General features: G+C 42.2%; 1 protein-coding gene across 3 annotated transcripts in view; it reads right to left on the reverse strand.

Moving 5' to 3' along the window:
• Nucleotides 1-5,037: 5,037 nt before the first annotated feature.
• The window catches only part of poc1b (POC1 centriolar protein B), a 28,065-nt gene continuing 10,559 nt past the window's right edge, over nucleotides 5,038-22,543 (reverse strand). The window contains exons 9-12 of one of the 3 annotated variants that reach the window (XM_061894294.1): nucleotides 19,589-19,741; nucleotides 19,422-19,496; nucleotides 13,870-14,097; nucleotides 5,038-7,956 (exon numbers count right to left, since the gene is read on the reverse strand). In XM_061894294.1, coding sequence (XP_061750278.1) covers nucleotides 7,714-7,956; nucleotides 13,870-14,097; nucleotides 19,422-19,496; nucleotides 19,589-19,741 — 699 coding nt within the window. In that variant the 3' untranslated portion in view covers nucleotides 5,038-7,713. Of the gene's footprint in view, nucleotides 7,957-13,869; nucleotides 14,101-19,421; nucleotides 19,497-19,588; nucleotides 19,742-22,543 lie in introns of all 3 variants that reach the window. The other 2 variants (XM_061894293.1, XM_061894295.1) reach the window with 2 other exon arrangements.

Raw genomic sequence — 22,543 nt, forward strand, 5'->3', positions numbered from 1 at the left:
TCTTACCGTAGACATGAGCGGAGCTTGCGTCGTTCCTGGTGCACCTGTCAAAGAGGCAGCTGCGGAATTTCTTGCCTCCTCTGACCGGCCGCCTCGAACGTGGGATGCTTCCACTGTGGAGGAGGAGGAAAAAAAAACTCAGCCCAACCCAACCGGCTGCCTTCGCTTTGCCTCGTCGAGAAACGTGGCTTCCCTCACCCGTGGCCACACCCCTCCGACTTTCAGGTACGACTATATAATCTCACTGAAACACTAGTAACGCAATAAGCAGATAAGGGATTTCTCCAGAATTATCCTAGTAAATGTGTCTAATAACATCTGAATCGCTCACACTGCCCTGTGTTTTTTCTTTTTTTCTAGTCCTTCAATCTCACTTTTGTCATCCACGAAAAATAAGGCAATATCGCAAAATGATCACGTATGACTTAGGGCTTCACGGTGGCAGAGGGGTTAGTGCGTCTGCCTCACAATACGAAGTTCCTGCAGTCCTGGGTTCAAATCCAGGCTCGGGATCTTTCTGTGTGGAGTTTGCATGTTCTCCCCGTGAATGCGTGGGTTCCCTCCGGGTACTCCGGCTTCCTCCCACTTCCAAAGACATGCACCTGGGGATAGGTTGATTGGCAACACTAAATTGGCCCTAGTGTGTGAATGTTGTCTGTCTATCTGTGTTGGCCCTGCGATGAGGTGGCGACTTGTCCAGGGTGTACCCTGCCTTCCGCCCGGTTGTAGCTGAGATAGGCGCCACCGCCCCCCGCGACCCCGAAAGGGAATAAGCGGTAGAAACTGGATGGATCACGTATGACGCATAGAATGGACCTGCTATCCCCGTTTGAATAAGAAAATCTCATTTCAGTAGGCCTTTAATTTATGAGATGAACAAGAAATTATGATGTAAAATTGTCAACATTATGAGACAAAATTATCTGCATACCGAAGAGGATCAGTAACGACGACTGCCATTGGTGGATAAAACATGTGACTCAACATACCCTCTCCCCATTGGCCCGTTGCACTTCCGGTCAACATGATTAGCGAGAACGCATGCGTACAAACTAATAATCAAAGAAATATTTTTTAAAACGGACATTTTTGACCAAACATGTCGATTTAATCGTGTTTAATAACAATACATGTGTGGTTATAATGTGGGAAAATAATAAAATATGAATAGATTTAAACTGTTCCAATTTTAAAATCAACCCACATTTAAGACAATGTAAACTAACATTTTTTAGCTGCTATTTTGGGTCTCTTTAGTGCCACTGAAAAAAACAAACCCATTGTAAATCATAATTATGAGATTAAAAAAATGTGGATTTATGAGATGAACAAGAAATTTTGCGATAAGACTGTCAACACTATGAGACAAAACGACTAAATTGTTAGCTAAAAAGATTCAATTATGATATAAAACCTCAATTACAAGACAGAAAGTCAAAATTATGGAAAAAAAAAAATATATATATACATACAAGTTTACAAGCTATAGACCTGTTTCCTTACTTCCACAGTTTTCTGAAAGTACTGAAAAAGTATTGAACAACTGATTAAACGATAAAACCAGTGAAGTTGTCACGTTGTGTAAATGGTAAATTAAAACAGAATACAATCATTTGCAAATCCTTTTCAACTTATATTCAATTGAGTAGACTGCAAAGACAAGATACTTAATGTTCCAACTTAGAAACTTTTTTTTTTTTTGCAGATAATCATTAACTTAGAATTTAATGGCAGCAACACATTGCAAAAAGGTGTCACAGGGGCATTTTTACCACTGTGTTACATGGCCTTTCCTTTTAACAACACTCAGGAAACTTTTGGGAACTTAGGAGACACATTTTTTAAGCTTTTTATGTGGAATTCTTTCCAATTCTTGATTTGTCTCAGTTGTGGTATTTCAGGCTTCATAATGGGCCACACATTTGCAACGAGAGACAGATCTGGACTACAGGCAGGCCAGTCTAGTACCTGCACTCTTTTACTAAGAAGCCTTGCTGTTGTAACACCTGCAGAATGTGGCTTTGCATTGTCTTGCTGAAATAATCAGGGGCGTCCATGATAACGTTGCTTGGATAGCAACATATGTTGCTCCAAAACCTGTATACACCTTTTAGCATTAATGGTGCCTTCACACATGTGTAAGTTACCCATGCCTTGGGCACTAATACACCCCCATACCATCACAGAGGCTGGCTTCTGAAGTTTGTGCCAATAACAGTCCTCTTTGGTCCGGAGGACACCACATCCACAGTTTCCAAAAACAATTTGAAATGTGGACTCGTCGGACCACAGAACACTTCTCCACTTTGCATCAGTCCATCTTAGATGAGCTCAGGCTCAGCGAAGCCGGCAGCGTTTCTGGGTGTTGTTGATAAATGGCTTTCGCTTTGCATAGTAGAGTTTCAACTTGGACTTACAGATGCAATCATGGCACCCACCTGTTCCCAATTAGCCTGGTCACCTGTCGGATGTTTGATATAGGTATTGTCAGAAGAATCTATCCCCGAGCTCATTTACTCGGACCTTTGCCTCGAACCTTTTGTGATTCCTGTTTTTCTGTATTTCCTCAGGTGGTGGACAGATTTTTGACCCGGTTTTCCTGGAGCTGATTTTTCGTTACTACTGATTTATTTTCTCCAGTGACTTTTTGTTATTAAATATAGATTTTTTACTGATCTGCATTTAGATTCTTTTTTTTTTTTTTTGATCACTATATATATATATATATATATATATATATATATATATATATATATATATATATATATATATATACATATATATATATATATATATATATATATTATATAATTATGTTTGGCCTTCTCAGTTGGCCAAACATAACCAGAAATCATGATCGTAATAAAAGTATATATATATATATATATATATATATATATATATATATATATATATATATATATATATACATATATATATATATATATATAATTTTTTTAAATTTATTTTCCCGAAATATATGTCATTTTATGATCGTTTCAGTGCTGTTTTTAGTTTTAGTTTGTACCCAATCAGACTTCAGCTATCTTATGTTGCCATGCTGTACGAAATCTGCCAGTCGCCTTCAGATTCAACAATGCGGGCGTCCGGGCACATACAGTTGATAGACAGTTCCAAAAGCCAATCAGATCGCGAGTTGTTGTCAGTAAGGCCTTCCAGATGGCCTCACGTTAAACGTGACATTTACGCGTCCCGTGATTGGATACTCATCGGACCGTTAACGGATAGTTTGAGAACACATAGAGTTGATAGACAGTTTTGATAGCCAATCAGATTGCAAGTTGTTGACAGTAGCTGTTCAGTTACAACTAAAAGTTGTAAACTCTTGTTGTCAAAGTGTGTCACGCTTGTCTTTTAATCAACATTGTTACATGTGTATTTGTCGCCATCATGTGGTCAGGGCAGTTAATACATATTTGAGAAGTGTGTATTTTAAATCAAACTTTATTGACCGGAAGTTGCATAAGCCAAGCAGAGAAATTTACAGTATATGTTTTAGTTGCTGATGCGTTTTAATAGATTTTTTTAAAAGCGCCAGAAAATAACCCGTTTTGTATACTGTAATGTATTCCTGTATAGTATTTCCCTAGCAATTGTCATGTGGTGATATCAATTATGGTATTTTGAGAGGTAATCATTGAAGTCGGACATCACTGAAGGCCTAATATATATATATATATATATATATATATTTACTATACTGTATATACCTTTACCTTTACCTCGGCTGCAGCCAGAAGCAAGTATTAAAAAGATAGACATCAACAATCATTTAAAAAGGGAAAATAAATCAATTAATAAATAAATTAAAAAAAAAAAAAAAAGAGGCAGCTCAAAAGAGGGTGTGTCCAGCAGAAAATAGGCATTATAAACAAAGAGGGTTGGGGATTGGAGGGCAAAATGTCCCGTAGCCGGCCGCCCGAGTTCCGGGATGCCCAGCAGGTCCATAACGCACCCCGCAAAGTCAAACTGGAAGTGGGGAGAAAAAAGCTGGGAAAGAAGTTAAAAGTCCTCAAAGTGTTCAAAAATCAGTCCCACGAGTCCTGCAGCTGGCCACCCGAGTCCAGGGAAGCCTGGCACCTCCGTAACAAGGCCCGCAAAGTCACTCTGGAAGTGGGGGAGAAAAGCTGGCATAGTACCCAAAAGTCCTCAAAGTGTTCAAAAATCAGTCCCGGGGTGGAGTCTCACAAGTCCCGCAGCTGGCCACCCGAGTCCAGGGATGCCCAGCACCTCCGTAACGCACCCCGCAAAGTCACACTGGGAGTGGGGGAGAAAAGCTGGGGAAAACAGCCAAAAGTCCTCAAAGTATTCAAAAATCAGTCCCACAAGCCCCGCAGCTGGCCACCCGAGTCCAGGGATCCCCGGCACAGCCGTAACGCACCCCGCAAAGTCAAACTGGAAGTGGGGGAGAAAAGCTGGGAAAAAAGCCAAAAGTCCTCAAAGTTTTCAAAATCCGCACCCGGGACTGAGTCCCACAAGTCCCCCCGGTCCCAAAAATGCGGAATTTTTTTTAAAAAATCCCCCTAAAATCCAGGGGCCGGATTTTGGAATCCGGCGTACCACTTTCGGCCCGCGTGCCCTAGGTTGGAGACCAATGTCAAAAATGGACGCCGGTCGGGTATTTTTTTCCTTGGGGTTTATAGAGAGTAAATCCGACAGAAAATTGGCCTTACAAGCCAAGGGAGAGATTTTAGGGGGCATAACGTCCAGCCAGGGGAAGAAAAAGTCCAGAAAACTCATAGAATCATGCCCAGCATGGAGATCCACAAGTCCCGCCGTACTGTATATACGTTTATACTCTGGAATGTTCTACCGGTAACAGTGCTAACTCAGTAGAAGCATTTAAGTCCCGTCTTAATCAATAAACTCTAGCTTTTAAATAGACACTGTTTTTGGGCCAGTTGACCTGCCACTTCTCTTTTCTGCCCGCCTTAACATGCTAACGTTTGCAAGAATAATGTAGCACATTTTCTTGTCCTATCTAAAACAATAGAGCAGAGATTGGAATGTTGGTGTGATAAAAGTGATCTTTATTTTATAACTTACGTTTGCTGTACACAAAGATTGATTATATATGGTTAGTGTTTGTTGTTGGCAAGACAAGGCAACTTTATTTGTGTAGCACTTTTCATACACAAGGCAAACTCAAAGTGCTTCACAGACAACAAAGTGAAATGAAAGAAAATAAAAGCAAAATTAAAATGCAGACAATAAAAATAAAAACAGTGCGGACGTTAAAAGTTAAAAGATTAAAAAACTTAGCTGAAAGCTAAGGTGAACATAAAAGTTTTCAGTGTAATTTTAAAAGTAGTCGGAGTTGGGGAAAGTCTGACATCTTCGGGAAGTTTATTCCAGCTATTTGTTGCGTAGTGACTGAACGATGGTCTCCCTTGATTTGAGTTTACTCTGGGAACCGTTAACAGATTGGTCTCAGAAGATCTTAGTGATCTAGAGGGCTTATATAGTGGCAGCATATCAGTAATACACTTCGGCCCTAGACCATGTAGTGATTTATACTATATGTGAGCAAGAAAACAGATTCACCATGACGTCAGTTTGTTGTTGTCGTGAAAACAGATTCACCAGGATGTCAGTTTGTTGTTGTCAAGAAAACAGAATCACCAGGATGTTAGTTTGTTGTTGTCTTGAATAGGTATCACCATGACATCAGTTTGTTGTTGTCGTGAAAACAGAATACCCATGTTGTCAGTTTGATCTTGTCGTGAAAACAGTATCACCATGACATCAGTTTGTTGTTGTCGTGAAAACAGAATCACCATGACGTCAGTTTTTTTCGTTGTCGTGAAAACAGAATTACCAGGACGTCAGATTGTTGTTGTCGTGAAAACAGTATCACCATGATGTCAGTTTGTCGTTGTCAAGAAACAGAATCACCAGGACGTCAGTTTGTTGTTGTCAAGAAAACAGAATCACCAGTATGTCAGTTTGTCGTCGTCAAGAGAACAGAATCACCAGGACGTCAGTTTATTGTTGTCACGAAATCAAAATCACCAGGATGTCAGTTAGTTGTTGTCAAGAAAACAGAATCAAGAAAACAGAACCACTAGGACGTCAGTGACACCCCGGACAACATTTATCAGAATCACCAGGACGTTGGTTTATTGTTGTCACGAAATCAGAATCACCAGGATGTCAGTTAGTTGTTGTCAAGAAAACAGAATCACCAGGACGGCAGTTTGTTGTCAAGAAAACAAAATCACCAGGACGTCATATTGTTGTTGTCAAAAAAACAGATTCACCAGGACGTCAGTTTGTTGTTGTCAAGAAAACAGAATCACCAGTGTGTCAGTCTGTCGTCGTCGAGAGAACAGAATCACCAGGACGTCAGTTTATTGTTGTCACAAAATCAGAATCACCAGGATGTCAGTTAGTTGTTGTCAAGAAAACAGAATCAAGAAAACAGAACCACTAGGAAGTCAGTGACACCGCGGACAACATTTATCAGAATCACCAGGACGTCAGTTTATTGTTGTCAAGAAATCAGAATCACCAGGACGTCAGTTTGTTGTTGTCAAGAAAATAGAATCAAGATAACAGAATCACCATGACGTCAGTTTGTTGTTGTCAAGAAAACAAAATCACCAGTATGTCAGTTTGTCGTCGTCAAGAGAACACAATCACCAGGACGTCAGTTTATTGTTGTCACGAAATCAGAATCACCAGGATGTCAGTTAGTTGTTGTCAAGAAAACAGAATCAAGAAAACAGAACCACTAGGAAGTCAGTGACACCCCGGACAACATTTATCAGAATCACCAGGACGTCAGTTTATTGTTGTCAAGAAATCAGAATCACCAGGACGGCAGTTTGTTGTCAAGAAAACAAAATCACCAGGACGTCAGTTTGTTGTTGTCAAAAAAACAGAATCAAGAAACAGAATCACCATGACGTCAGTTTGTTTTTGTCAAGAGAACAGAATCACCAAGACGTCAGTTTGTTGTCAAGAAAAAAAAATCACCAAGACGTCAGTTTGTTGTTGTCAAAGAAACAGATCCACCAGGACGTCAGTTTGTTGTTGTCAAGAAAACAGAATCACCAGGATGTCAGTTTGTCGTCGTCAAGAAAACAGAATCACCAGGATGTCAGTGACACCCCGGACAACATTTATCAGAATCACCAGGACGTCGGTTTATTGTTGTCACGAAATCAGAATCACCAGGATGTCAGTTGGTTGTTGTCAAGAAAACATCATCACTAGGACTTCAGTGACACCCCGGACAACATTTATCAGAATCACTAGGACGTCAGTTTATTGTTGTCAAGAAATCAGAATCACCAGGACGGCAGTTTGTTGTCAAGAAAACAAAATCACCAAGACGTCAGTTTGTTGTTGTCGTGAAAACAGAATCACCAGGACGTCAGTTTGTTGTTGTCAGGAAAACAGAATCGCCAGGACATCAGTGGTATAGCTCGGTTGGTAGAGCGGCCGTGTCAGCAACTTGAGGGTTGCAGGTTCGATCCCCGCTTCCGCCATCCTAGTCACTGCCGTCGTGTCCTTGGGCAAGACACTTTACCCACCTGCTCCCAGTGCCACCCACACTGGTTTAAATGTGACTTAGATATTGGGTTTCACTATGTAAAGCGCTTTGAGTCACTACAGAAAAGCGCTATATAAATATAATTCACTTCACTTCAGTGTCCAACCTGTCATGTGAGTACCTTAAAAGTCCACTTAAGTGGGCGTCTGTTGTACTGCTTGTCCTGAGTCTTGTCCTGAGTCTTGTCCTGAAGGCAGCTGCTCCTCAAGTGGGCGGTCCGTCCCGCCGCTAGCTCCTCCTTCCGCTTGTTGCGCTGCTAACGCCTCAGTCCCAGCGCTAGCTCCTTCTAGCGCAACATGGGGGGTGAGCGTAGCCGGAAGACATTCCTGCAACTTGTCCTCCGTCATGGTGATACGATCCTCTAGCACCGACACTGTCTGGGGACACACAAGATACCTATTGCTTTTGGGGACCTGAGACACATCAAACAGGTCTGACCTCGGACACCACCTCCCTCAAGCATCTTGGCTGGAGCAAAATCAATAGACATTTTGTATCAGTTGAAATATTAGATTTAAAATCAATAGAAATGTTGTATAAGTTGAAGTATTATAATTAAAATCAATATTTGAAGCATTATAATTAAAAGGAATAGAAGTTTGTTTTTCAATAAAAGTATTATATTTAAAATCAATATTAGTTTTGTATCAGTTGAAGTATTATATGTTGCTGCTCCTCGATCTTAGCGCTGCTTTCGATACCGTCGATCATAATATTTTATTAGAGCGTATCAAAACACGAATTGGTATGTCAGACTCAGCCCTTTCTTGGTTTAACTCTTATCTTAATAATAGGATGCAGTGCGTCTCCCATAACAATGTGACCTCGGACTATGTTGAGGTAACGTGTGGAGTTCCCCAGGGTTCGGTCCTTGGCCCTTTACTCTTCAGCATCTACATGCTGCCGCTGGGTGACATCATACGCAAATACGGTGTTAGCTTTCACTGCTATGCTGATGACACCCAACTCTACATGCCCCTAAAGCTGACCAACACGCCGGATTGTAGTCAGTTGGAGGCGTGTCTTAATGAAATTAAACAATGGATGTCCGCTAACTTTTTGCAACTTAACGCCAAAAAAACGGAAATGCTGATTATCGGTCCTGCTAGACACCGACCTCTATTTAATAATACAACTTTAACATTTGACAACCAAATAATAAAACAAGGTGATTCAGTAAAAAATCTGGGTATTATCTTCGACCCAACTCTCTCCTTTGAGTCACACATCAAAAGCGTTACTAAAACGGCCTTCTTTCATCTCCGTAATATCGCTAAAATTCGCTCCATTTTGTCCACTAAAGACGCCGAGATCATTATCCATGCGTTTGTTACGTCTCGTCTCGATTACTGTAACGTATTATTTTCGGGTCTCCCTATGTCTAGCATTAAAAGATTATAGTTGGTACAAAATGCGGCTGCTAGACTTTTGACAAGAACAAGAAAGTTTGATCACATTACGCCTGTACTGGCTCACCTGCACTGGCTTCCTGTGCACTTAAGATGTGACTTTAAGGTTTTACTAATTACGTATAAAATACTACACGGTCTAGCTCCAGCCTATCTTGCCGATTGTATTGTACCATATGTCCCGGCAAGAAATCTGCGTTCAAAAGACTCCGGCTTATTAGTGATTCCCAAAGCCCAAAAAAAGTCTGCGGGCTATAGAGCGTTTTCCGTTCGGGCTCCAGTACTCTGGAATGCCCTCCCGGTAACAGTTCGAGATGCCACCTCAGTAGAAGCATTTAAGTCTCACCTTAAAACTCATCTGTATACTCTAGCCTTTAAATAGACCTCCTTTTTAGACCAGTTGATCTGCCGCTTCTTTTCTTTCTCCTATGTCCCCGCCTCCCTTGTGGAGGGGGTCCGGTCCGATGACCATGGATGAAGTACTGGCTGTCCAGAGTCGAGACCCAGGATGGACCGCTCGTCGGGACCCATGATGGACCGCTCGCCTGTATCGGTTGGGGATATCTCTACGCTGCTTATCCGCCTCCGCTTGAGATGGTCTCCTGTGGACGGGACTCTCGCTGCTGTCTTGGATCCGCTTGAATTGAACTCTCGCGGCTGTGTTGGAGCCACTATGGATTAAACTTTCACAGTATCATGTTAGACCCGCTCGACATCCATTGCTTTCGGTCCCCTAGAGGGGGGGGGGTTGCCCACATCTGAGGTCCTCTCCAAGGTTTCTCATAGTCAGCATTGTCACTGGCGTCCCACTGGATGTGAATTCTCCCTGCCCACTGGGTGTGAGTTTTCCTTGCCCTTTTGTGGGTTCTTCCGAGGATGTTGTAGTCGTAATGATTTGTGCAGTCCTTTGAGACATTTGTGATTTGGGGCTATATAAATAAACATTGATTGATTGATTGAAATAAAATCAATAGAAGTTTGTTGAGGAGTATAAATATTATATTTAAAATCATAGAGGTTTATTGGTAAAAGTTTTATATTCAAAATCAACAGAAGTTAATTGGTAAACGTATTATACTTGAAATCAATAAAAGTTTATTCTTTTAATATTATATTTAAAATCAATAGATGTTCATTAGTAAAAGTGTGAGATCAAAAATCAATCAAAGTTTACAAGTAAAAATATTATATTTAAAATCAATAGAAGTTTATAACTAAATGTATCATACTTGAAGTCATTTTAAGTTTATTATTGAAATATTACATTTAAAATCAATAGATGTTTATAGGTAAACGTATTATATTTAAAATCAACAGAAGTGTATCAGTAAAAGTATTATATCTAAAATCAATAGAAGTTCATCAGCAAAAGTATTGTACTTAAAACCAATAGAAGTTTATTCGTAAATGTATTATACTTAAAATCAATAGATGTTAATAAAAGTGTGAGATCAAAAATCAATAAAAGTTTAATAGTGAAAGTGACATAATTAAAATCAATAGAAGTTCATTAGTAAAAGTATTCTATTTAAAATCAATAGAAGTTTACATGTAAAGGTATTATAGTTAAAATCAATAGAAATATATCGGTGGAAGTATATTTAAAATCAATAGAAGTTTATTGGTAAAAGTATAATATTTAAAATCAATAGAAGTTTATTGTTAAAAGTATTATATTTAAAATTAATAGAAGTTTATTGGTAAAAGTATTATATTTAATATCAATAGAAGTTTATTGGTAAAAGTATTATATTTCAAATCAATAAAAGTACATCTGTGAAAGCGATATATTTAAAATCAATACACGTTATCAGTAAAAGTATTATATTTAAATCAATAGAAATATATCGGTGAAAGTATATTTAAAATCAATAGAAGTTTATTGGTAAAAGTATTATATTTAAAATCAATAGAAGTTTATTGGTAAAAGAATTGTAGTTAAAATCAATAGAAATATATCGGTGAAAGTATATTTAAAATCAATAGAAGTTTATTGGTAAAAGTATTATATTTCAAATCAATAGAAGAATTATATTTAATATCAATAGAAGTTTATTGGTAAAAGTATTATAATTCAAATCAATAAAAGTGCATCTGTAAAAGCGTTATATTTAAAATCAATAGACGTTATCAGTAAAAGTATTATATTTAAAATCAATAGAAGTTTATCAGTAATAGTATTATATTTAATTTGTCGATAACAAACACCATGTTCAAACATAAGGGTGTCCATATGTGCACTTGGCACCAGGACACCCTAGGCCGCAGTTCCATGATCGACTTTGTAGTTGTGTCATCGGATTTGCGGCCTCATGTTTTGGACACTCGGGTGAAGAGAGGGGCGGAGCTTTCTACCGATCACCACCTGGTGGTGAGTTGGCTGCGATGGTGGGGGAGGATGCCGGACAGACCTGGGAGGCCCAAACGCATTGTGAGGGTCTGCTGGGAACGTCTGGCAGAGTCTCCTGTCAGACAAAGTTTCAATTCCCACCTCCGGAAGAACTTTGAACATGTCACGAGGGAGGTGCTGGACATTGAGTCCGAGTGGACCATGTTCCGCACCTCTATTGTCGAGGCGGCAGATCGGAGCTGTGGCCGCAAGGTAGTTGGTGCCTGTCGGGGCGGCAATCCTAAAACCCCTTGGTGGACACCAGCGGTGAGGGATGCCGTCAAGCTGAAGAAGGAGTCCTATCGGGTCCTTTTGGCTCATAGGACTCCGGAGGCAGTGGACAGGTACCGACAGGCCAAGCGGTGTGCAGCTTCAGCGGTCGCGGAGGCAAAAACTCGGACATGGGAAGAGTTCGGGGAAGCCATGGAAAACGACTTCCGGACGGCTTCGAAGCGATTCTGGACCACCGTCCGCCGCCTCAGGAAGGGGAAGCAGTGCACTATCAACACCGTGTATGGTGCGGATGGTGTTCTGCTGACCTCGACTGCGGATGTTGTGGATAGGTGGAAGGAATACTTCGAAGACCTCCTCAATCCCACCAACACGTCTTCCTATGAGGAAGCAGTGCCTGGGGAATCTGTGGTGGACTCTCCTATTTCTGGGGCTGAGGTCGCTGAGGTAGTTAAAAAGCTCCTCGGTGGCAAGGCCCCAGGGGTGGACGAGATCCGCCCGGAGTTCCTTAAGGCTCTGGATGCTGTGGGGCTGTCTTGGTTGACAAGACTTTGCAGCATCGCGTGGACATCGGGGGCGGTACCTCTGGATTGGCAGACCGGGGTGGTGGTTCCTCTCTTTAAGAAGGGGGACCGGAGGGTGTGTTCCAACTATCGTGGGATCACACTCCTCAGCCTTCCCGGTAAGGTTTATTCAGGTGTACTGGAGAGGAGGCTACGTCGGATAGTCGAACCTCGGATTCAGGAGGAACAGTGTGGTTTTCGTCCTGGTCGTGGAACTGTGGACCAGCTCTATACTCTCGGCAGAGTTCTTGAGGGTGCATGGGAGTTTGCCCAACCAGTCTACATGTGCTTTGTGGACTTGGAGAAGGCATTCGACCGTGTCCCTCGGGAAGTCCTGTGGGGAGTGCTCAGAGAGTATGGGGTATCGGACTGTCTTATTGTGGCGGTCCGTTCCCTGTACGATCAGTGCCAGAGCTTGGTTCGCATTGCCGGCAGTAAGTCGGACACATTTCCAGTGAGGGTTGGACTCCGCCAAGGCTGTCCTTTGTCACCGATTCTGTTCATAACTTTTATGGACAGAATTTCTAGGCGCAGTCAAGGCGTTGAGGGGTTCCGGTTTGGTAACCGCAGGATTAGGTCTCTGCTTTTTGCAGATGATGTGGTCCTGATGGCTTCATCTGACCGGGATCTTCAGCTCTCGCTGGATCGGTTCGCAGCCGAGTGTGAAGCGACCGGAATGAGAATCAGCACCTCCAAGTCCGAGTCCATGGTTCTCGCCCGGAAAAGGGTGGAGTGCCATCTCCGGGTTGGGGAGGAGACCCTGCCCCAAGTGGAGGAGTTCAAGTACCTAGGAGTCTTGTTCACGAGTGAGGGAAGAATGGATCGTGAGATCGACAGGCGGATTGGTGCGGCGTCTTCAGTAATGCGGACGTTGTACCGATCCGTTGTGGTGAAGAAGGAGCTGAGCTGGAAGGCAAAGCTCTCAATTTACCGGTCGATCTACGTTCCCATCCTCACCTATGGTCATGAGCTTTGGGTCATGACCGAAAGGATAAGATCACGGGTACAAGCGGCCGAAATGAGTTTCCTCCGCCGTGTGGCGGGGCTCTCCCTTAGAGATAGGGTGAGAAGCTCTGCCATCCGGGAGGAACTCAAAGTAAAGCCGCTGCTCCTCCACATCGAGAGGAGCCAGATGAGGTGGTTCGGGCATCTGGTCAGGATGCCACCCGAACGCCTCCCTAGGGAGGTGTTTAGGGCACGTCCAACCGGTAGGAGGCCACGGGGAAGACCCAGGACACGTTGGGAAGACTATGTCTCCCGGCTGGCCTGGGAACGCCTCGGGATCCCCCGGGAAGAGCTAGACGAAGTGGCTGGGGAGAGGGAAGTCTGGGTTTCCCTGCTTAGGCTGTTGCCCCCGCGACCCGACCTCGGATAAGCGGAAGATGATGGATGGATGGATGGATGTAAAAGTGTAATATTTAAAATCAATAAAAGTTTATTGGTAAAAGTATTAAATTTAAAATCAACAGAAGTTTATAAGTAAAAGTGTTGTATTCAAAATCAATAGAAGTTTATAGGTAAAAGTATTATATTTAAAATCATTAGAAGTTTATAGGTAAAAATACTATATTCAAAGTCAATAGAAGTTTATGGGTAAAAGTATTACATTTAAAAGCAATAAAAATGTCTTATTAAAAGTATGAGATGTAATCAGTGTGAGATTGAAAATCAATAGGGTGCTTGTGAAGGGGGACGTACCCGTGTGAGGACGTCCAGCTGTTGGACGATGTGCTGCAGGATGGAGTTGAGGACGGGCGAGGGGCGTAGGGTGTCTTGTTGTCTTCTTCTCTCATCCTCTCCTTTCCGTCGACCACCTGCATGGTCCTCGTGCCCTTCCTGTTGTGTCTTCTGCTCCTCCTCGCTGGTGTCCTCCTCCCTGGCGTCCACATCCTCCACAGCGTAGTGGGCGAGGTCAGCGTTGTGCCGCTGCTGGTGAGGAGAAGATGCAAGCATCTCTTTGTGATATTCAGAATCACATACGAGTGCACATGTTGCCCGTCCCCTTAAAAGAGGTGGAGGAGTCGCACTAATATACAATGAAAACCTTAACCTTAGCTCTAAGCTAAGTAATATAATTTGAGGTCTGTCACACCACTTCCTCTCTATTTGGCTGTTATCTATCGTCCCCCATGGCCCCTATTCCGACTTTATCAGTGAACTTTCAGAGTGTGTTGCTGATCTAGTGACACATGCAGATAATATAATTATAATGGGGGATTTTAATATCCATATGAATACCCCGTCAGACCCTCCGTGCATGGCACACCAGACTATAATTGATAGATGTGGTCTTACACAAATAATAAATTAACCCACACAACGGTAATACGATAGACATAATCCACCACCTCAAAAGTTATGTTACTCCCGGAATGTCCAATCACAACCTTTTTTCTTTCATTTCATTTATTTCAGGCAATGTCATATAAAAAAAAGTACAAAGTAAACAACACATAATAATATAAATTAATATAATGTAAAAGGTAATTTAGAGTATGTCAGCATGATGATCCAGTTTTGCCTTGGATTAAAAAAAAAACAGGACTTGTCAAACATTCCACAAATAACAAATAATTAACAAACATAATAAATAACACATAATAAATAATGAATAGATATAATAGTAAAGAATGATTAACAATAATAATAAAGAATAAACAAATATAGTAATAAAGAATGAATAAATAAATATACTAAAGATTAAACAAATATAATAAGAACCTTATTTGAATGACAGTATAACCTTCTAGTCACATGTAGCTACAGTAAAAACGCAATGGAACTCCAGTGGAACCTTATTTTAACGACAGTAGAACCTTGTAGAACACATCTAACTACAGTAGAACCTTGTAGAACAGTGGTCTCCGATTGGTACCGGGCAGCAGAAGAATTTTTTATTCATATTTTTAAAAAAATCCATCCATCCATCCATTTTCTACCGCTTATTCCCTTTCGGGGTCGCGGGGGGCGCTGGCGCCTATCTCAGCTACAATCGGGCGGAAGGCAGGGTACACCCTGGACAAGTCGCCACCTCATCGCAGGGCCAACACAGATAGACAGACAACATTCACACTCACATTCACACACTAGGGCCAATTTAGTGTTGCCAATCAACCTATCCCCAGGTGCATGTCTTTGGAAGTGGGAGGAAGCCGGAGTACCCGGAGGGAACCCACGCATTCACGGGGAGAACATGCAAACTCCACACAGAAAGATCCCGAGCCTGGATTTGAACCCAGGACTGCAGGACCTTCGTATTGTGAGGCAGACGCACTAACCCCTATTCCACCGTAAAAAAAATAAAAAAAATAAAAAGAAAAATAAATATTTTTATCAAATCAACATAAAAAACACAATATACACTTACAATTAGTGCACCAACCACAAAAACCTCCCTTTTTCATGACAAAAATGTCCCTTTTTCATGACTAAGAAAAAAAAAAAATGTAACTATAGAACCTTGTAGAACACATGGAACTCCAGTCGACCTTCATTTAACGACAGTATAACCTTGTCGAACACATGCAACTACAATATAACCTTGTAGAACACATGTAACTGCAATATAACCTTATAGCACACATGGAACTCCAGTGGAACCTTCATTTAATGACAATAGAACCTTCCAAACACATGTATCTACAGTAGCACCTTCATGAAACGACAGTAGAACCTTGTCGAAAACATGGAACTCCAGTACAACCTTACATTAATGACAGTAGAACCTTGTAGAACACATGTATTTACAGTAGAACCTTGTATAACACCTGTAAATACAACAGAACCTCATAGAACACACTGAACTACAGTAGAACCTTCATTTAACAACAGTATAACCTTCTAGACACATGGAACTACAGTAGAACCTTCATGTGACTACAGTAGAACTTTGTAGAACACATGGAACTCCAGTAGACCTTCATTTAACGCCTAGTATAACCTTGTCGTACACACGCAACTACAATATAACCTTATAGAATACATGGAACTACAGTAGAACATTCATTTACGCCAGTAGAACCTTCATTTACGCCAGTAGAACCTTCATTTAATGACAGTAGAACCTTGTAGAACACATGTAATTACAGTACAACCTTGTATAACACATGTAACTACAAAAGAACCTTATAGAACACAGAATTACAGTACAACCTTCATTTAACGACTGTATAACCTTCTAGACAAATATAACTACAGTAGAACCTTCATGTAACTCCCGTTGAACCTTCATTTAATGACAGTAGAACCTTGTAAAACTACAGTAAAACCTTCTAAACACATGTATCTACAGCAGCACCTTCATGGAACGACAGTAGAACCTTGTCGAACACATGGAACTCCAGTACAACCTTGTAGAACACATGTATTTACAGCAGAACCTTGTATAACACCTGTAACTACAATAGAACCTTATAGAACACATTGAACAACAGTAGAACCTTCATTTAACACCAGTATAACCTTCTAGACACATGGTACTAGAGTAGAACCTTTATTTAACTACAGTAGAACTTTGTAGAACACATGGAACTCCAGTAGACCCTCATTTAACGCCAGTATAACCTTGGCGAACATACGTAACTACAATATAACCTAATAGAATACATGGAACTACAGTAGAACCTTCATTTATACCAGTAGAACCTTCATTCAATAACAGTAGAGCGTTGTAGAACACGTGTAATTACAGTAGAACCTTGTATAACACATGGAACTACAAAAGAACCTTATAGAACACATAGAATTACAGTAGAACCTTCATTTAACGACAGTATAACCTTCTAGACAAATATAACTACAGTAGAACCTTCATGTAACTCCCGTTGAACCTTCATTTAATGACAGCAGAACCTTGTAAAACTACAGTAGAACCTTTTAAACACATGTATCTACGGTAGCACTGTGGAGAGGCGGAGCCGGCGAATGAGCAGCGGGGCAGGGCACGCTGGAGCCCGGCCCAAGATGGCGGCAAGGACGAGGAGGCATGCCGGGAGCGACGCAACAAGCGGGATCAGGTGCGTGGCTCGCACACCGAGACACAATCAATGAATCTCCTCCGGCTGTACAAAAGGGCAGCAGCGGAGGAGGGTGAGGCAGAAGGAGGTGGAGAGCCCGCAACAGCGACTGAAGAGCAAGAGCGACAGAACGCAAGACGGCGACGACGAAGACGCGGCCGACTAAAGAGCGACACGGAGGAGCGAGCAGCAGGAGCGACGACGCCACGAAAGACTTCCTTTATTTGAAAAAAATAAACGAGAGTCCAACCTGCAAAAGCAATGTCCTTCCTTGATGGTCCTGGGAACCCGCACGTCCGCAAGCAACTGTCACATTTAACCCACGCCCGTGTACCCGTTCACCCGTAACACATGTAACCACAAAAGAACCTTATAGAACACATAGAATTACAGTACAACCTTCATTTAACGACTGTATAACCTTCTAGACAAATATAACTACAGTAGAACCTTCATGTAACTCCCGTTGAACCTTCATTTAATGACAGTAGAACCTTGTAAAACTACAGTAAAACCTTCTAAACACATGTATCTACAGCAGCACCTTCATGGAACAACAGTAGAACCTTGTCGAACACATGGAACTCCAGTACAACCTTGTAGAAAACATGTATTTACAGTAGAACCTTGTATAACACCTGTAACTACGATAGAACCTTATAGAACACATTGAACTACAGTAGAACCTTCATTTAACAACAGTATAACCTTCTAGACACATGGTACTAGAGTAGAACCTTTATTTAACTACAGTAGAACTTTGTAGAACACATGGAACTCCAGTAGACCCTCATTTAACGCCAGTATAACCTTGTCGAACATACGTAACTACAATATAACCTAATAGAATACATGGAACTAGAGTAGAACCTTCATTTACGCCAGTACAACCTTCATCTAATAACAGTAGAGCGTTGTAGAGCACGTGTAATTACAGTAGAACCTTGTATAACACATGTAACTACAAAAGAACCTTATAGAACACATAGAATTACAGTAGAACCTTCATTTAACGACAGTATAACCTTCTAGACAAATATAACTACAGTAGAACCTTCATGTAACTCCCGTTGAACCTTCATTTAATGACAGCAGAACCTTGTAAAACTACAGTAGAACCTTGTATAACACATGTATCTACAGTAGCACTGTGGAGAGGCGGAGCCGGCGAATGAGCAGCGGGGCAGGGCATGTTGGAGCCCGGTCCAAGATGGCGGCAAGGACGAGGAGGCATGCCGGGAGCGACGCAACAAGCGAGATCAGGTGCGTGGCTCGCACACCGGGACACAATCAATGAATCTCCTCCGGCTGTATAAAAGGGCAGCAGCGGAGGAGGGTGAGGCAGAAGGAGGTGGAGAGCCCGCAACAGCGACTGACGAGCAAGAGCGACGGAACGCAAGACGGCGACGACGAAGACGCGGCCGACTAAAGAGCGACACGGAGGAGCGGGCAGCAGGAGCAACGACGCCACGAAAGACTTCCTTTATTTGAAAAAAATAAACGAGAGTCCAACCTGCAAAAGCAATGTCCTTCCTTGATGGTCCAGGGAACCCGCACGACGGCAAGCAACTATCACATTTAACCCGCGCCCGTGTACCCATTCTCAACGCCCCACATTGGGCGCCAAATGTGACAATTGCTTGCTGTCGTGCGGTTCCAAGGACCATCAAGGAAGGACATTGCTTTTGCAGGTTTGACTCTCGTTTATTTTCTCAAAAAAAAGAAGTCTTTCGCACCGTCGTCGCTCCCGCTGTCCGCTCCTCCGTATCGCTCTTTAGTCGGCCGCGTCTCCGCCGTCTTGCGTTCTGTCACTCTTGCTCTTCAGTCGCTGTTGCGGGCTCTCCACCTTCTTATGCTTCACCCTTCTCCGCTGCTGCCCTTTTATACAGCCAGAGGAAATTCATTGATTGTGTCCCGGTGTGCGAGCCACGCACCTGCTCTCGCTTGTAGCGTCGCTCCCGACATGCCCCGCCTCTCCACTCAATCGTTGTCTCCTCCTCCTTGCCGCCATCTTGGGCCGGGCTCAAGCGTGGCCTGCCCCGCTGCTCGTTCGCCGGCTCCGCCTCTCCACAAGCACCTTCATGGAACTCCAGTAGAACTTTCACTTAATGACAGCAGAATCTTGTAGAACCTTCATGTTAGTACAGTAGAACCTTGTAGTAACTAGAGTGTGAGATCCGCATTATAGCACGATGATGGTTAAGAGAGTGGACAGGTGAGAAGATGGCGACTCACCAGATGACGCTCGGCCTCCTGCAGCACCACGATGTGCGGCTCAGGTGTGTGTGTGTCCGCCAGAGACGCAGCAACCTGTGAGGGAACACACACACACACACACTTTTATATAAATATTGAAATAGAAATATTTAAAGATGACCGTCACCACAGCGACGGCAGGTGACCTGGACGTCAGGAGGATACGTGGAGTGAGGGTGGGCGGTCCTTGGCGGGATGTCGGTCAGGTGGGGCGGGGGATAGGTCACGGACCTCCTGCTGTGCTGCTGCAGGACTTCGTTGTAGGACTTGGTGTCAAAGTTGGTCTTCCACAACATCACCTGTAGGACACCAGCAGGAGAACATCCATGAAGATGACTTTGGAACGAGGAACATCTGCCACACCCATCATCCATGAGTGATATCAGTCGATACCATCACATGTATCAACTCTTACAATGTATTTATGCTGACAATATTTTAACATTATTTCATTCATGACTTATAATAGTTGGATCAAAACAAAGTCAATAGTACACAATAACTTCAGAAAGTAAATATGAACCACAACAATAAAACAAAAAAAGTATTTTGTTGAAATAAAAATATCCACCTACTCACTCGAGAATCGGTCATATATTGATACTACCCATCGTATCGATATCAGCCATTTTTGGATGAAACCGGCTCATCCTCTTACATGTGTTGTACTGACTGTGACAATGCTGACTCAGCAAGACGTTTTGATATATTATTTTCTCTAGAACATTAATTTCCTATTCATATCTGCTTCCTTTCTGCTATAAATAATAAATAAAATGAAGAGTGGACATTCAGGCACAACTAAGGATGCTAGTATGTACCGCATCTTCATGTATGATGCATCGTCATGACTCATCATGTATCATCATATATCGTTATGGTTCGTCACATATCGTCATGTATCGTCACGCATCATCATGTATCTTCATGTTTCATCAAGCATTGTCATATATAGTCATACATCATCATGCATCGTCACGTATTGTCATGTGTCATCATATATTGTCATGTATCGTCACATATCGTCATGTGTTGTCATGTATCGTCACATATCGTTGTCACGTATCGCCATGCATTGTCACAGATCGTCGTCATGCATCATCATGCATTGTCACATATCGCCATTGTATCATTATGTAGATACATAATGATACAATGGCGATACATGACGATGCATGATATACATGATGATGTATGATGTATATATGATGTGTATCATAATACATAATGATGCAATGGCGATACGTGACGATGCACCATCACGTATCCCCATACATCATCATGTATATCATGCATCGACACGATTGCCATACATCGTGACATATCGTTGTCATGCATCATCATGCATCATCACGTATCGCCATGCATCGTCACGCATCGCTATGCATCTACACATATCCCAATGCATCATAATGCATCGTCATATATCGTCGTGCATCGTCACGTATCCCCATGCATCATAATGCATCGTCTCAAATCGCCTTGCATCATCATTCATCGTCACCTATCGCCATGCATCGTCATGTATGTCACATTTCGTTGTCATACATCATTAGGCATCATCATGTATCGCCATGCATCGTCACGTATCGCCATGCATCGTCACAGAATCGTCGTCATGCATCATCATGCATCGTCACGTATCGCCATTGCATCATTATGTATGATGATACATAATGATGCAATAATGATGCAATAATGATGCATTGATGTTTCGTCACGTATCGCCATGCATCATCATGTATATCATGCATCGACACTATCGCCATACATCATCACATATCGTTGTCATGTATCGTCATGCATCGTCACATATCGTTGTGCATCGTCACCTATCGTCACGCATCGCCATGAATCTACACATGTCCCCATGCATCATAATGCATCTTTACGTATCGCCATGCATCATCATTCATCGTCACATATCGCCATGCATCGTCATGTATGTCACATTTCGTTGTCATGCATCATTACACATCAGCACGTATCGCCATGCATCGTCACGTATCGCCATGCATCTTCACATATCCCTATGCATCATCACGTATCATCATGCATCAAAATGCATCGTTACGTATCGCCATGCATCGTCATAAATCGTCGTCATGCATCATCATGCATCGTCACGTAACGCCATTGCATTATTATGTATGATGATATATAATGATGCAATGGCGATACGTGACGAAACATCATCACGTATCGCCATGCATCATCATGTATATCATGCATCGACACTATCACCATACATCGTCACATATCGTTGTCATGCATCGTCATGTATCGTCATGCATCGTCACATATCGTTGTGCATCGTCACCTATCGTCACGCATCGCCATGAATCTACACATGTCCCCATGCATCATAATGCATCTTTACGTATCGCCATGCATCATCATTCATCGTCACGTATTGCCATGCATCGTCATGTATGTCACATTTCGTTGTCATGCATCATTACACATCAGCACGTATCGCCATTCATCGTCACGTATCGCCATGCATCTTCACATATCCCTATGCATCATCACATATCCCTATGCATCATCACGTATCATCATGCATCAAAATGCATCGTTGCGTATCGCCATGCATCGTCATAAATCGTCGTCATGCATCATCATGCATCGTCACGTATCGCCATTGCATCATTATGTATGATGATACATAATGATGCAATGGCGATACGTGACGAAACATCGTCACGTATCGCCATGCATCATCATGTATATCATGCATCGACACTATCACCATACATCGTCATGTATCGTCATGCATCATCACATATCGTTGTGCATCGTCACCTATCGTCACGCATCGCCATGAATCTACACATGTCCCCATGCATCATAATGCATCTTTACGTATCGCCATGCATCATCATTCATCGTCACGTATCGCCATGCATCGTCATGTATGTCACATTTCGTTGTCATGCATCATTACACATCAGCACGTATCGCCATTCATCATCACGTATCGCCATGCATCTTCACATATCCCTATGCATCATCACATATCCCTATGCATCATCACGTATCATCATGCATCAAAATGCATCGTTGCGTATCGCCATGCATCGTCATAAATCGTCGTCATG

Source organism: Nerophis ophidion, linkage group LG03, assembly GCF_033978795.1.
Source record: "Nerophis ophidion isolate RoL-2023_Sa linkage group LG03, RoL_Noph_v1.0, whole genome shotgun sequence".
Classification (NCBI taxonomy): domain Eukaryota; kingdom Metazoa; phylum Chordata; class Actinopteri; order Syngnathiformes; family Syngnathidae; genus Nerophis; species Nerophis ophidion.